This window comes from Parasteatoda tepidariorum, chromosome 2, assembly GCF_982258835.1.
Source record: "Parasteatoda tepidariorum strain Cologne lab strain chromosome 2, Ptep-v5.0, whole genome shotgun sequence".
NCBI classification, from domain to species: domain Eukaryota; kingdom Metazoa; phylum Arthropoda; class Arachnida; order Araneae; family Theridiidae; genus Parasteatoda; species Parasteatoda tepidariorum.
This window is the reverse complement of record NC_141756.1, coordinates 108,122,087-108,139,643: the sequence shown is the minus strand read 5'-3', so window position 1 is coordinate 108,139,643 and position 17,557 is coordinate 108,122,087. Positions and strand designations below refer to the sequence as shown.

At 29.7% G+C, this 17,557-nt stretch overlaps 1 protein-coding gene and 1 long non-coding RNA gene across 2 annotated transcripts; both read right to left on the bottom strand.

Annotated features, from left to right (window-relative positions):
• Positions 1 to 2,419: 2,419 nt before the first annotated feature.
• On the bottom strand, positions 2,420 to 5,195 carry LOC139426906 (uncharacterized). The gene has a single exon (XM_071187043.2). The coding sequence runs from the start codon at positions 4,241 to 4,243 to the stop codon at positions 2,867 to 2,869; it is 1,377 nt and encodes a 458-aa protein (XP_071043144.2). The 5' UTR covers positions 4,244 to 5,195; the 3' UTR covers positions 2,420 to 2,866.
• An 82-nt stretch (positions 5,196 to 5,277) lies between these two features.
• Positions 5,278 to 9,839, bottom strand: LOC139426247 (uncharacterized). The gene is made up of 4 exons (XR_015431544.1): positions 7,633 to 9,839; positions 6,829 to 6,897; positions 6,301 to 6,451; positions 5,278 to 5,507 (listed from the first exon to the last, which is right to left on the bottom strand). It is a non-coding gene; the product is annotated as an uncharacterized LOC139426247 (long non-coding RNA).
• Positions 9,840 to 17,557: the final 7,718 nt, after the last annotated feature.

Genomic DNA, 17,557 nt, shown 5'->3' with positions numbered 1-17,557 from the left:
TCAATTCACTGAAATCAAAAATTGAAGGAATTGAAGCCTAGGATATGTAATCTAATATAATTGAGAAAAAGTAAATATGAAATTTGGTGATTCTATACTTGTAAATTCAGAAAAGGAAGAAATAGAATATTTTGTTCCAAAAAAAATAGAACTTTCAGAGAGAATTTGATGAAATTGATCGTAATGACGATAAAGGTATCGTAGCATAGTGAAGGCATGGTTGAGGAAAATATGAATATATTTTTATGGATGAGATATAAAACAATTTATTTCTGTTATTTTCTTTATCGTCATTTTAGTTAACCTTGTAAAACAAAAGAAATGACTATTTTATTGTCTAACATGGCAATAAATTCATAATAAGGAATTTTTATATAAGAAAATTGGAATTTTTTTACGATTTCCAATTATTAAGATTAAATATAGTTATTAGAATCAAATGTGGAATTTTTTATGGTTATTTTTCAATGTCCTGTGTAACCACATGAAAAAGAGGTTAAAGTTTGTCATTTTGCACATGAGTCTTAAAAATAAAAGTGCGTCATAGTATGGATCATATACTACTTCCAAACACCAAGGGCTGCACCAAAAGTATAAACACATAGAAAGTTGTTTAAAAAATAGGGACTAAGGAAAGGTTGGAACAAATTAATAAAAAGAAGGGTTACAAGAAACAGGTGAGAGGGCTTAGCCGAAACCCCTGGGTAAAAAAGAAGATGAAATTAATATAGATTTCAAAAACTTTAAGAAAGGGTGGGACCCCCGAGAAGTAAGAGGCCTGAGAAATGAGTCACCGCATCTAGGTGATGGGGTATACTATTCGTCGTGGTAGAAGATGAGTATCGTGTTTACAAAATCCTTTTTTTTTTTTTTCTTCCTACAATTTTCTTTCTGAAGTCAGTGAAAAAAAACTGTGGATTATATCAGGGTTTGTTGATTTAAATCAATTGATTTTTTTTATACATATATTAATTTAAGAAGTTAAAAAACAATGTTTTAAATTATTGATACTTTTATTATGTCTTTTCGTAGTTTTAAAATTTATTCTAAATAAATTGCTGCATAAGTTTTAAAATTTATTACTGCTGCATTAATTAATTTTAGCTAATGAAATTACTTTCTTTCTTGGTATGTTTTAAATTTCAACACATTTGAAATAACATTTTTTTAAATATTTCGATTCTGGAGATTGAAAGGACAGATTCAAGCAAACATTTAAGCATTTTTCTCTCATAATATGTTTACAGTATCTTTAACGTTATCAGATTTTCTATAAAGTAATTTTGTGAAAAAAAATTCCAATGAGTACATAGATTTTTTACAAATTTTTTTAGCTTAACTTCTCTATTTTGATATCAGATTAGAAAGGAATATTTTAATATAAAAAGTCAAAGTATAGTCATAAATCGAAGTTCTTGCAGTGTATTTGAATAAAAAAAATCCTTTTTAAATAAAAAAAAATCAGATTTACATCAAAAAATTTTTTTTCATTTTTAAAAAATTCAAAAAAGTCACGAACCCTGGTTTATATTTCGGAGTTTTTAATAAGCACTAATTTTTTTAATTCGTTTTACGCTTCTTCTGTCAGATAAAAACCAAAAAGTTTATACATTTGCTCGAACCACACAATTAAATGAATAAAAATTTTAAGACAGCGTGATTAAAAAATTTCAATATTGCATACAATCCCATTAATTTTTACCGTACATGCTTTAATGATACTATAGCCAATTTTCATAACAGCTAATTGTAATTGGTTTACTTTGGTATAACACATAAAAAACGATTATAAATATTAATAATTTTCATTATAAGTTAGATAAAATTAACTTTTCTGATATAAGATATGCATAAAAATATTTTTATAAAATTAAAGTCATAATAAATGTTACAAATGCTTGTAATATTTTTTATTGGTATGTTTTGAAAATAGTTCACTGAAAGTATAAGTTTATTCAACTATAAGTTTAATTCTGTTATAAAATAGTTTTAAGTTATTAATTTACACAACACAATTAAAATCATTATATATTGAATTGAAATAAATGAGTAATCTAAAAGTAATTTCTTAAGTGAAAAAATTACTGAATGCAAAAGACTACTTTCATTTAAGAAGCATTAATGTCATTATTTCAATAATATTTTACATATTTATAATTTTGTATTAATCAAGTGCCTTTAAATGAGACAAACCTAGATATGTAAAAATTTTAGAAATCATTTATTATTCTATATGTTAGAAAATTCTTGCTCTATGTAACACGGTTTGTTTCTAGATAAAGTTTAGAGACCAATTCAGATTGAAAACAATAAATTTATTCAATTACACAAAATATAATAATAAAGTGAGCTAAAGTATTTTAAGCATTGAGATTAATAATGAATGCAAATCTCCAAGTATACAAATAAAACAAACAAAAATAATTTAAGTATTTATTTTGACATTGCATACAAATCTCAAAACATATCAAGAAAGTAACTAAAACTATTTAAAGTATCGAGGTGAAGAATTATACATAATTACATATAAACATCAGATATTATTTTCGAGATATTACATACAAACCTTAACATAAAACAAAAATTTTTTGCAAAGTAGAAACAAAAATAATTGAAGGGTCCTGATGAAAAAATATTAATACTGTATAAAAATCTCAAAGAACATATATAAAATAATAATAATAAAAAAATATAACAATTGAGATGAAGGGGATTTGACTCTTAAAGCAGCCAATGCTAAAAAATTTACAAATTATAAAATTTAATTTATAATTTTTAAAAAAGGAAGGTAAAACTGATCAATAAATGAATTAAATCCAGATATATTAGAATTATATTCATTAAAATTGGAACAAAATTATCTATACTACATATTAGCTTCATCTTGTGTTTTCTTTATTGAACTCTTAGAATAAGTTTCTAATTTCCTTTTATTTTTTGCAACTACGGTAATGTTAGGAATTTTCTTAACTTTTAAATTATCATTTTTTACCTTACAATAATTATTTAGTAAACTGTTAGTAGCAGCTTTTAGAATTATTTTTTTTAATGGTAATAAGTCATGTCCCTTTAGGCAGGTATCAAAACACAGAAATGAATCTTTTGCAACTAAAATATCCTCAACAATGTTTGTAACCACATTGCGCTGACTTGTGGCTTTCATGAAAGTTTCCTCATACTTTTTACTAATTAACTTTTGCACCACAATGTAGGTATGAATTACTGCATTGAATACTACCTCACTTGGAAACATCAAACCACCCCTATCTTTCTCCTCAATTAAATTAAAATAATTTTCCGAGACCAAGTCTTTATCAACAATTAATAATTGCCGGCATTCTGCACATTTCGTTTTTTTTGATGCGGCATGAGAGCAATATCCTGCGAGGTAAGTTATTATTGGCAAACTGTCTTCAATTGCTTTAATGTCATGATCTTCAACTGTAACACCAGAAAAAATTAAATCCATTGGGAGTTCCTTATCTGTAACTGTTTCATCGCAATTAAAGATATCAACATTTATATCACCTTTTGTATGTGAAGCAAGTTTTAATTCATGGCATAACTTGCTTTCAGTCTCGTAAATTTGCCTAACGGAAATGTGGTATTGATCTCCAGCCATACTCCTGTATTGACCGAATCTGGATTCAAGTTTGTCAGTCTGAATTTTACCCAAAAGAACATAAGACTTATTGAACTTTTTTGTAAAATAGCTAACTATTTCGATAAAAGCCTCTGTTGTGTGGCGAGCAGCAAGGAAGGTTTCTTTAGAGAGTCGGCCATTATCGGATTTTAAATTTTCCCATCGTTTCAACCAGGAGACAAACTGTTTCAAAAACATTTCGTCAGAGGGGCTTGAGGTTATGGGCTCGCACATTGAATTTCGTTTAACCTTACCCTTGTTGGGAGTCACCACATCCCACCATGCACAAATTAAATTTATAAATTCCGATGTCTGTTCGTAATGTTCAAGATTACATTTCTCACCAAGTTCTTTTAAAGCAACAACAACATTGGTGCTAAAAAGTTTCTGAGCTAACTTCACATTCTGCTGCCGTTCTAAGTTTGAAGGCCACAAGGCTTTACGCGTTAACCCATATCCAAATTTTAAAATATTTGTGCACTCTAAGTCATAAAGTTTTCGTACCGAAGTTAAAGATGCTGTCATTATTGAAGGGTTGGTTTCGTCAGTTGATGTAAAAGATGGAAAATAAAAATAATAACCATTTTTGTGATTATTCATCCAATTATTTCTAAAAACATTTGAAGATGTGGACGGAATCTATAACAAAAAAAAGGGAACTATCTTTTGGATGTATATATTTTACAAGTAATTGTGGAGGGTCAGCGAAATAACTTTACGATTGATGGAATTATTGTCAGCAACCAGTCCATTCACTTTGAAACCTATTTCTTCGAGACCCATTACAACTTTATCGAGTAAATTATAAAGTTTGGATGCATCAAATGAATGGACAATGTGTACAACATCTTTATAAGGAGAAAACAAACTTCCAACCATAAAAACATGTACGCTGGTAGCTAAATCAGTGCTATTATAAGCGACAATATTACCCCCTTTAAAATCAAGAAAAGGTTTAATGTGAATTTCATCTATCATCAGGAAGACATCATGATTTTCCAACTTCAAAAAAGCATGCTTAGCGTAAGAAAGAAAATTTTTATGTTCTTCCTCTTGCGGAGAATTTCTTAGCATTGCATCAATTTTCCTTATAGTACTTGGACCTGGCAGAATCAAATATTGGGAAGTACGGATAAACTTATACGCCTGAGGGGAAATATAAAACAAAAGCGATGCAAAAATTAATAAATCAGGAGAGTACCTATATCTTTCAGGTTTACACGGAATGAGTTTTAATTGTTCAAGGAAAAATTTAAAAAATAATTTGTTTGAGTCGCTGTATAAATTTTCTGAATCTTTAAGAATAGACTCAATGATATTGACTTTATCATTTAAGGAATTAGCAGTACTAAGTGTATCTGTACTTTCATAAAAATCAAGGACTTTTAGAATATCATTTATATTACCAACTTTAAAAGGACTATTTTTGTGCTTTAAAAGTTTTTCACCTTTAAAAGATACATTTAAGTTTAAATCAAGATTTATTGATACAGCATACTGTAGTTGGGGAATATCATTGTGCAAATTAATATCAATGAACAACATAACTCCCTCTTTTACCAAAACAGTCCAATGTTTGGAAATATTATGGTTTTTAAGGCAGCTCTGTAGTTCATCAAAATCTTATTTTTCTTATCATATTCACTTTGACTATTAAGACTTTCATCCACTGCAAGTGCAACGTTTTCCATTCGCTGTCTTTTTTTGGTTGGGCGTATTGTGGTTGATGATGATGAAAGAGGACAGCCAATAAATATACTGTGTTTTCTTTTAACTTCTTCAATGGTGCAGATAGGGTTTCACCAGTCTTTTCATTATAAAATGATGTTCGGAATAACACCTCCTTAAAATGTCGTTCACAAACCTAAAATACAAATAAAACGTTTTTTAATATTCTGAATGTTAAGTATTTCACTCAACACAAGAAATAAACTTTTTGAAAAACAAGCTAGAAAAATTTCATACAACGTGAACAGGTTCAATAATTTGCTTCTCATAATAAAAAAAAACTTTTCAAAAATTCTCAGTCTAATATATATATGTATCACATACCATGTGCATAAGTAAGCATTTAAATTATTGCAAAAATGAAGAATTATTTACTATATTTCCTTTTCTGTGATGTAACCATGGGTGTTTTACTTTAAAATTCTGCACCTGTACTACGTGCAGAAACATATTTTTTTTTAATAGGAGAAGTTTACAGTTGTAGAATTATGTTTTGAAAATAGTATACAAACCAGCATTTCAGTTATATGCGTATTATTTTCAGACTTTTCATATTTTTATTCAAAGAAAAAAAAATTAACATAGAGAAGATTTCATTTTGCTTATAAGCATTGCTAACATATTGATGTAAATGATCATAGGCAATCAAATTACTCCACACAAGTTTTTAAAAAATACGAAAGGTTTCCTTAAATATAAAAACTAATATAATGTTGTAAATAACTGCGGGCATTTTGTTCTCAACAAAATTGTTTAAAGAAAGTAAGAGAAAATCAAGTGTAAATGATTGCTAATATAATATACTTAATAATATAATATACTATACTTGTTAATATAATATACTATTAATATAATAACTGCTTTTGAATGTTTTAAGAATATTCTAGGTTATATTTCTTCCAGGAAATTTTAAAGTTAATCTTGCTTACCTTCGAATTCTTTGTTACATTGAAATTTTCTCTTGGAATCGCTCGTAACCATTTCTGTTTAAGATTCTCGTCTGCAGGAAAACTGAAAACATGAACTTTATTTTCCTTATCGTAATTTCCACGACAACCTGGAACTGGAAGTGTAGACCATCTGCAAGAAAAAGCATAATTTAAAATACTAAAAAAGTTGGTTCATTACGACAAATAGAGAATTTTTTCCCATCCTAAATGTATAGCTGATATTTTTATAAACTTATCACACTAATTATCAAACAGTTTTAACTTAAAAAAAGCTGAATACGACTCTTAACATTAATTATATTAATTTATAGAGAAAAATTTTAATACACATACAAAATACTACAGCTATCATGCACAGTCAATGTTGCATGCACTTTAAAAAATAACTTAATCTAAATTAAGGCTGGAAATATTTATTTAATTTAGTCATATCAAAACTTTTTAAATGTTCCATAAATACATTTAAATACCTTTTTAATTATATTTAATATAGAACATATAACAAACCTTGAATTCCTCAATAATTTAGGCTATCAGAGAATCAGAACACTGAATCAGAACAAGGTGGCACATAAGCTAGAAAAGAAAAAGAAATATATTAAAACAAATTTCTATTAAAGAAACAATAAATATTTACTACTAAATCACTCTATTGAATATCTTCCTTAAAATAATATGCATCAATATAATAATACTGGGAAATAATATTAAAGTAGCAATTATAAGGATAACCTTGTCCTCTGTTTGACATTTAATTAAAAAATAAGAACCTTTAAAAATTAGAGATCTCTATGAAAACAGTAACTTAGAATAAATAGAATTAGTATACTTAGAATAAATAGAATTTGTATATTTAGAATTATGCTAAACTCGTTATCTCTTCTAAGGCTGCGAGTAATGTCAATAACAAAATTTAAAACATTAAAAATCACTAAAACATTAATTGATTTTACATCTGTTGCAATTATTTTCAGACTGGGAAAATTTTTTTTTCAAAACCATAATTACAATTACAATTTACTAAATAAATAAGATTGTGAAAGAAATTATATCAAAAGTATAATTTTAACTACTAAAAAAGTTGGTTCATTACCACAAATAGAGAATTTTTTCTCATCTAAAATGTATAAGTGATATCTTTATAAACTAATGAAATATAACTTTAAATGAAAAATCAAGACACCTGAGAATAAATAAAATATAAGCTATTTTCAAATAGTTCTAAATGTAAACAAAGCATGCATAGGCCATACACATTACATCTATACTAATTTTTACTTAATCTACCTATAAAAACATAAATAAACTTACCCTTTTAACGTCAATGCTTTAATGAATTGATATCGTACGTGTTCACTTTTCTGTAGTTAATTTTAATTGCATAGTTTTAAAGATGAACGAGACAACATTCCACCATTGCTTTACTAGAGTCGTCTTCTCGCACCACCTAAATAGAATGACTCATACACTGGAGGGAGAGCAAGCCTCCTACTTCTCGGGGGTCACGTCTATATCCTTTCCTCTTTGTGTGAATGTGACCCGTCCTATAAACGGGTTTGGGGTTGTGTGACGTGGGCGACGCTGCTCCACCGCCGTGGCTTCGCTACAGGTGCCCACTGGGTAACGTAAAAAGAGTAGCAGTTCTGGCATTTCTGTGGCCAATGGGACAAAACCCAAGTGCCCGCCATCAAAAAAAAAATATTTTTACTTATAATTAGAGGGCTTGAAAATATGTATAAAGAATACCTGTGTCCGATCTGCGTCGGTTAAAGAATTTTTCTCATTGCGTTCTAATATGTTAACAAACTAAATTCCGTTATTTTATGTAATCCTTTTTATTCATTGAAAGCTCTTTATGCACTTCGTTACGAAATTTAAAAAGTTTTTGTATTTAAAAATTAGACTAATGAAGTTTCTGAAATTTTAGAGCATTTTGAAAACTTAGTTAAATTTTATGAATAGGTCAAATAGAACAAAATTTACTGAATACAATCAACTATTCAAATGGTTCACTTAGCTTCTTCAGAATTCTCATTTTCCAAATACTGAAGGGGTGGAAAAAAAACCTTGTCAAAACCATTATTAAATCTTAATCTCCATTATTACACGAGCGTAATATTCAAGCTATATAAGTTCTCCATTATGCTAAGCAATGTCGACCAAGATAATTTTCTACTGACAAAAGTGTACACACCAATAATGAAGTTTTTTGAACTGTTTTATATCCTCGAAATTAAATTCGAATAAAACAACAAATGGTTTTTCATTGTGCTTAAGATACAGAACTGGGTACATACTGAGGGTAAAGAACTGGAGATGGATCGTTCTCTGCTTTAGGTCTAAATTACGATCTGTGGATGTATGAACGGATCCGCCCTATAAACAGGTGTGACGTATGGTGTGGCAGAAGTCGAATTCTTGGCCATAGATGGCGCTTCTGGAAAAAAAGAACAATCGCACCCATCTACCTTAACAAGCGTACGAGAGAGAGAGAATTGAATGGTTCCACTTTTGTATAAACTCCTTATTGACGGGGAATTTGTAATCCAAAACATTAGGCCCATTTTTATAATAACTTATACATTTCGGTACTGTACATGTATAAATATAATATTATTTATACAATGATATAAAGAATAGCATATCCGACGGACATACCGAAGCTGTTGTTCAATAACAAATATTTAAAATTGTCGGTTTTAATCAGTTAAGAGCTACTGTTTGTGACGTCGCTAAAAGACCTTGGAGATCTCAACGGCCTTATTTCTCGGAGGCTATGGTTCAAGGTCGGAGTTTTTTCTTTTAAGGTTAAATTTTATAGCCGTGGTTGAACAGCCAACCCAATTTTATGGGTTTACGACTACTAATGTTCAACTCCGCAGCCTTGTAATTTTTAGCCCAATCCAGAAGACAAGGTAACTCCTGGATTGAGTATTGGGAGAAATTTGCCTTCGTGATGAACTTTTTGATGGAGCTATCCCGCATCTGCGCTACATGGAGAGGAAGACCACGAGAACCTGGCATTGATAACCTGACGGCAAAGGGAACCCATGAATCGTCTACTACTACGGAGAATATTTCTTGTTAGTATTGTGGTCAGTGCAAGCGGGATTCGGACCCGGTTCGCCTCATTGGAAGGCGAACCCTTAGTCATCGCGGCTCTTTAAGCTTAAATTCGTGAAATCTCCAAAACATAAACGCGTTTTTTGATAATGTAGATGAGACGTGGTGGCTCAGGGGATAAAGTGCCCGCCTTCTAACGAGGTGAATCTGGTTCGAATGCCAACTGTGACAAGTCGATACAAAATCCGCACCGACTACAGTGCTGACATAAAATGCCCTCAGTGGTAGGCGGATCATTGGCCACCTTGTTGTCAGGCTAACTGTGGGAACTTTTCTTCTCCATATTGCGCCAATGAGGGTTAGTTGCATCAAAAAATCCTCCACGAAGGTAAATTTCTCCAAATACGTGATACAAGAGTTCCCTTGGGCTCTGGATTGGGATCAAAATTACTTGTAATAGTGTGCCCTACCATAGGATAATTATGGGCTACACAATGTTACCCTATAGGTTACTATGTATATATATATATATATATATATATATATATATATATATATATATATATATATATATATATATATATATATATATATATATATATATATATATGAGTGTGCTAAATAGCGCTAAAATGAGGAAATTTGAAACCAATATTTTGTATTACAGCATGGTCCTATATCTCCCCTTAATATTGAAATTGAACCACGTATTATATTACCGGGTACTAGTGTACCCTACATGATTTTAAAGGAGATAATTACATGCTTAATAGGGGGCCCACAATGTGGCCCTATAAGTTACTAATTTATTTTTTTTATTGTTCTTTACTGAAAATAAATCGACACGTATTTTTGCGTTTTTGTTTAAATTGCATATTTTTGACTAAACGAATTTTTTTAAAATTTCGCTTTTTTGAGCGCACGACTTTGCAAGTTATTTCTTAGCGTATTGTCATCCAACAACAAAAATATTTAAATACACTTTCTTGAAGTGATTTTTCTCAAATTTTAAGAAAAACAACATTAAAATATAAAATTTTTTGTTTTTGACATAAAAAAATTCATTTTTTGAAGAAAAAAAATTTTTTTTTTGCAATTTGGACATCTTTGATTTTTTTAATATTTCGACAGTGTGAAGTATAATCAATAATGATATTAATTCCAAATTTTTGGAATGGTAAGACACTTTGTTCGAAAGATATAAACGAAACAGCACGCACGCCTCGCTCTAGTTTAGTAGGGGTAGCGGATGAGTTCGAGAACAACCGAGCCATATTCTAAATGCATACGCGGATTTCACCTCATTTTGAGACTCTAAAACAATGTTTCCCAACCTTTTTTGTGCCATGCCCCATCTAAGCCTTTTTAAAATTCTTATGCCCCCCTATGTAACCTATACATTATTTTTGCCATTAGAAAATTGAATTGTTCACTTAAAAAACTTAAATGATAGGTTTTCGGAAGAAATCACTAGGAAATTGTTAACGAAACACAGTATGTAAATTTTCAAAACGTATAATGAAAAACTAAAAATTCAAATGCGAAATAATTTAATCAAAATTTTTCTACAATAATTTAATATTTTAATTTAGTGAGATCCTTGCAGTTGATGCTTGCTGCACAGAGATTTTATGTTAGGTTCCAATTTCGTTAGCTTCAGTCTCAAGTCTCCCCGTTGTGTTATATCCAGACGATTTCTTTTTTTTACCAGTAAATCATTTACAGCACTAAATCCACATTCAGCAAAATATGAAGATGGAAGCGGTAACAATAGTTTTCTTGCCCATTTGGTTGAATTTGAGTATTTGATTTCTGTTTCCTCTCAAAGCCGTGCCATCACTCCTTTTGTATTAAATAAAGTTTTAACTGACTCATCATTTTGCATTTCTGCGAGCTCTTTTTGATACTGCATATTTGGTATATCAGACAAATCCATTAACATTGGCTGCATCATCCATGTTTGAAAATAATTAATTTTAAATCAGAAAACCTTTCTTTTAAATCAGTCGGTACAATTTTCAGTTGATCGACAATAACAAATAAAGCGGTATCATTTACTTCACATATTTGGAGCCAATGAAACTGTTCGAAGATTTTGTTGTTAATATATTTCTGACATAACTCAATAAGGTAATGAAACAAAATATCTTCGCTTTTGCGTCAACAAGAGTTTTATTTGCTCCTTGAAGTTGCTTATTTAAAATATTTAGTTTTTCAAAGATATCTGCTAAATAACTCACAAATGCTTTACTATCGACTGTTAACAGATACTTCATTTCAGGTTTGTTGCTTAAAAAATCACTAAGAGTATCAAACAATTCCATAAATCTCTTCAAGCAGTACCCTTTAGAGAGCCATCTTACTTCAGTGTGAAGTAAAAGTCACATGGTCTGCATTTTGTTCTTCACAAAATAGCTTGAAGAGACGCTCACATTTGGCATTAGCTTTAATAGCATTGATACACTTTATTACTGAATGTAGTACTTTATTTAGAACAGTCAAGATGTTTTTAGCTACCAAGCTTTCCCTATGAATAACACAATGCACAAGAATCATTTCTGGATTCTCATATTTCATCAATTTTAAGCAACCATTTTTTTTGCCCATTATATTAGGAGCACCATCTGCAGCACAAGATGTTATAGTTTTCATTGGAATATTATTGATATCTAAGTAGTTTTTTAGCTCATTATATATATCTTTGGAGGTAGTGGTGCTTTCTAATCTTTTACAGAGCAACTTTTCTTCAGCAAAATGTTTATCAATATCTTTATCAATATTTACAATATTATCAATCTTTATCAATATATCTTACATAAGTTATCAATACTGCAGCACTATCTATCTAAGTTGATTCATCCATTAGCACTGAGAATTTTCTTGTTTTCAGCTTTTCAACAAGTTGTTTTTCAATATCTTCCCAGGGGTCGGTCCAGGCCGAATTTACTACCGTTTAGCGGTACCTTCACAAATTCAATTTTAGGAAAAACAGTAGTTTCACAAAATACATTTTCTTAAAATTTTATTTTTTTATCCCTTAAGAAACGATAAATCCATATTTTTGTGTTGATCTTTTAATATAATTTTTAATTGTTCACAAATTATGTCAACATTTTCACAAAATGGGTACCTCTCAGAAAAACCTAGACAGACCCCTGTTCACTCATTTCGTCTATTTTTCAGATGCAAACAACTGCAGTGTTTAGCGAGATTTTAAAGCGTCCGAGGGTTCGCGCGGAGCCTGCAGCAGCGAGGTCAACTTGACGCCGCCAAAAACCCAGTTGATATTTTGGTCTCGTCAAACAAATTTATAATATTAATTGGCTGCAATTATTTAAGAATTTGCTTTTTTCTTTCAATTTTGGCATCGAAATCTAGTATTACATTCAAATGGCCCAGAGCAAAAGGGTTAAACTCGTGTCGTGTCCATTTTCATTTTGCCCCCCCCCCCCAGTGGGGCGTGGGCCCCACGTTGGGAAACACTGCTCTAAAATGATGGCGGTCCCGTGGGCTCGAATCACCAAACTTTCGGTTAAAAATGCTCTACAGTGGACAAATATTCAATCAACATAATATACTTCATGTATTTTTTGACTATAAGTTTTATTGCACTTAAGTTGAATATTACAGAGCGCCCCACCTTCAGGTGACCATCGGTAAGATTAACGTTCTAATGAATGAAAAAAAAGTGCGTAGGAAGTTATTAAAGACCATAGGATAGCCTGGTTGGTAGGGCACTGGGCCCATGTTCAAGAGGTTGTGGATTCGATCCCCGCCGGCCGAAGACTCCCTGTGTAGTAAATGGTGACTCGTGCACGTTAAATCTGTGGAGTCACAAAGTCCTCCCTGTTCACAAAACAAATCATACCTTTGGGGGTACTGATCCAAGAATTTCCTTGTCTTTAATATAATATCATGTCGAGTTTGTTGTTAATTTACGTCGCACTAGAGCTGCACAATGGGCTATTGGCGACGGTCTGGGAAGCATTCCGGAGGATGATCCGAAGACATGCCATCACAATTTTGATCCTCTGCGGAGGGGATGGCACCCCCGCTTCGGTAGCCCGACGATCTGCGCGCTTAGTCGCGCACTTTACGGTAGCACAGTTTAACGAGGACCAATACCGCACACCCTCGGTCCCTACGCAGACTGATCCAAGTGGTCACCCACCCGCACACTGACCGCAGCCAGTGATGCTTGACTTCGGTGATCTGCTGGGAACCGTGTCTTAACGATCAGTCCACTGCGGGACAGGTCGAGTTTGGAAATTATAGTTAAATATTGAAGGGAGATATGGGGCCATTTATATGTACAGTATATGAGCAAGAATTTCTCCATTTTACTGCTATTGTATGCGATTAAAAATAATAGTTTTTAAAAAAATGTTTTATTTAAGTTACAAGATTTAAAAATAAATAAAAAAAGCACATTTATTTTCATTAAATATAATTTTTAAATATTGAACATGACCGAAGCTAGAGTTCCGAACCCTCGGGACTAGAAATACTTGTTTCCTAACACTCAACCCATAGATGTAGACGGGGAAGATGAATCAGTTCACCTGAAGGGCATCAGGGTAAACTTGAACATTGTAGTCTTTACTCTATATTCGCGCCATCTAATGATCATTTATATAACATTTTGTTCTCAAATATTTTTAAAGAATTATCGAAGAGCTTGGTTTTGAACATAACAATATAATGTAAATAATTTTTAAAAATTGAATCTTCAACGATATCATTGTTCAAAATGATATTTATTTATAAGGAACGACGGTGCGAAATAATATTTTTTTTATTGAACACTTTGCATTTTTACATTTTCCACAATTTCCAAATATCAAAGTATTTTTCGTAAATTTTTTTTTATTTGTTCGCAAATTTCAAAGAAAATTCTTTTCGTTCAAAAATAAAAAGGTCAAAATTAAGTCATGGCAAATCAGTTAATTCATAAATTAAGGAACACATAAAACGTTTTTAAATTAAATAATCATCTATATGAAAAATAAAATGAAACAAAAAAATAAATATGTTTACAATAGTTTTAAAAAAATTTCTTTAGAGCTGACATTTTTGTAATTATACCTTAAGATTTTATTTAAAAGAAATTAAAGGCTAATAAGAATACTAAGTTTTCTTGCAAGAAATTTACACAATTGGCATATTTGGAATTGCTTTACAATATAAGTTTGGATTGCTTTATTATTTCAGTTTTAATGGTACTTTTATTCAATTGTTAATTCCTTTACTCTAACAATGTATTTTTATTAAAACTAAAGTGTATTTAAGTTTTTTTGTTTAAAAAATTAAAGAGAAAACTTTATTTTGACTTAATATCAAGAAAAATAAATTAATGCCCAATTATTATTAATCATAATTAAGTTCCTTTAAAAAGTTGTTAAAAATCATTTCTCACTATATATCATACCTTACGATAAAAAAAACTTATATTTATTGCCATAGAGTATTAGTGTAACTAACACAATTTCAAACTCTACACATACTATAAATAATAATAATAATGTATGGATACCATGACTCATTCTTAGGAACGATAATATTTTTCCTCACATCATAAAAACTTTTCATATAATATAAATTTTCTAAACTTTTAGTCACTTGTTACATTTAAGACCTTTTTTAAAACTTTCAGGACAAATTTTTAAGGTCATACAAATTATGCTGTTATCTCTATCTATTTGTTTAATTGACTTAATCATATGATTTTGAAAAATAGCAAAAGGTTGCATGGCCCTGCATACAAGGTTAAAAATCAAAAATTAATAATATAAAATTTCTACTAAAAACTAACAAAAACTTAATAATTTTGTTAAATATCTTATGATTATTGTATACATACCTAGATTTAAAATCAGGAAGGATAATAATTTCTAACCTTCTATACCAACCTTTTCCATAAAACTCTACGTATAAAACTCATTCAGCTAGGATATAGTATATACTCAGATTACAATTAAACCAAGCAATAGCTCTTGCTTCACTGTCCACCATTTGGCCAAGAAGTAATCCAACTAAATATTTAAACTATATTGGATCTTTGGCAATTTCACTGAAACCCTAATATAGTTCACCATTTAGTTCACGTTTGGATATGTTAAAAATCTGAAAATATAGCTTAAATCTACTGGGATTTTATAAAATAATTTTCAAGCAGAAACTAAAAAATAAATAAAAAAGTGTAGTTTTACATAAAAAAATATACTATGCAAAAATATAATAACATATAGGACTATGTAAAAATATAATACTATGTGAAAATATAATAAAATGTAGGACAAAATTAATTTTAAAAAAACTAGTAGTTTTGAAAAAAAAATTACTAAAAATATTGCAATTTATTCAATTATCAAAGAATTCATTTTAAAAATAAACTATTGTAAGGACGCAAGACGATGGCAGAAAAACACCATCATAAAGAGCTCAGTATTTTTAATCATACTTTCACATTAAACATTTAACAATAAAGGGTAATAACATAACATTATCTAACAAAAAAAAAAAGAACTTGAAAGTTTTACTCAAATGAGTGGGAAAAAGGGAACCATGATGGTTCGCAGAGCTCGTCTTGCGTCATCTCCAATTAAGTCAGAATGAAGATTATTGTCACTGTTTTTGCGGATAGAGGGGTAGCGCCATCTGGTGCTATGAATTAACTATCCGTTACACTATGAATATTGTTAAATACATACCAAAGTAAAACATCATACAGGAAAGTAATTTTCACCACATTCTAGAAATTATGGCAAACAATAATAATAACAACAATTAATAATATCAAAGTTCCAGACGCTAATAAAAGCATGCATTAAGAAAGAAAATATTATAAAATTCTTAAAAATAAATAAATAACAAAACTGTATTTAAACCTATAATTTTCCCAGCTTCAGCCTGATGCAAAAATCACACGCAATATAAAATTAATTATTATTATATTTATTTATAATATAATCAATGATGAAAAATTTCAAAGATTAATAAAAGCATGCACTGAAAAAGAAAATATAAAAGTAATTCTTATAAGAAAAAACAGTAGGTATAAATCTCTGTACAAAGTTTCCAGGCTCCAGCCAGATGTAAAAATGATATGCAACATATATTTAATTATTATTATATTTATATATAATAAAATCTCGATGAAAAAATTTCAAACATTAATAAAAGCATGCACTGAAAAAGAAAATATTACAAAAGTAATTCTTAAAAGAAAAGAAAAAACAGTAGGTATAAATCTCTGTACAAAGTTTCCAGGCTCCAGCCAGATGTAAAAATGATATGCAACATATAATTAATTATTATTATATTTATATATAATAAAATCTTGATGAAAAATTTCAAACATTAATGAAAGCATGCATTGAAAAAGAAAATATTATAAAAGTTATTCTTAATAGAAAAAAAAAAAGAAAAAGCAGTAGGTATAAATCTCTGTAAAAAGTTTCCAGGAAAATATTTTGTTTATAAATCACATACACAAGCAATTCCAGACATGAACACGTATATCTTATAAATTATAATTTAACATAGAGAGTTTATCCCAATATACAAAGGTTAACATATAGTTGTGAAAGTTTTACTTGTCAGAAAGTATCATCAATAGTTATTTCATTGGACTGTAAAAAGAAAAATTTAAAGTATGGAAATAATTAGCAATTCAAAATTATCACAAAAATTAAAAACCATGTAAGCAATAAAAATTGAAAATGACAGTTTTTTCCACGTTCAAAAAAATACTAGTACATAAAAATAAGGATTGCAAGCCAAAAATAAAATAGTGCAAAATTTTTAGCAAATATATAACATCTAATCTATCATTTTTACTAAATTAAAGTCCTGTATAAAATAAAATGATCCAAAAATAACGAACGATGAATACCAAAATGAGAATCACATAGTTTCATACACTTATGCTTCACAGACATGGACTTTAACAAAAAGGGAAAAGAAGTTATTAGCAACCTTCCAAAGGAAGGTCCTACGAACCATCTTTGGCGCTATCCTCGATAACAACAACTGGAGAAAAAGATATAATTTTGAAATATATAAGATCCTTAATAGTGATGATATCATTAAATCTATTAAACTAAGTAGAATGAGATGGGCTGGGCATGTAGTGAGAATGAGCCCAGAACGTACAGCATAAAGAGTCTTTATT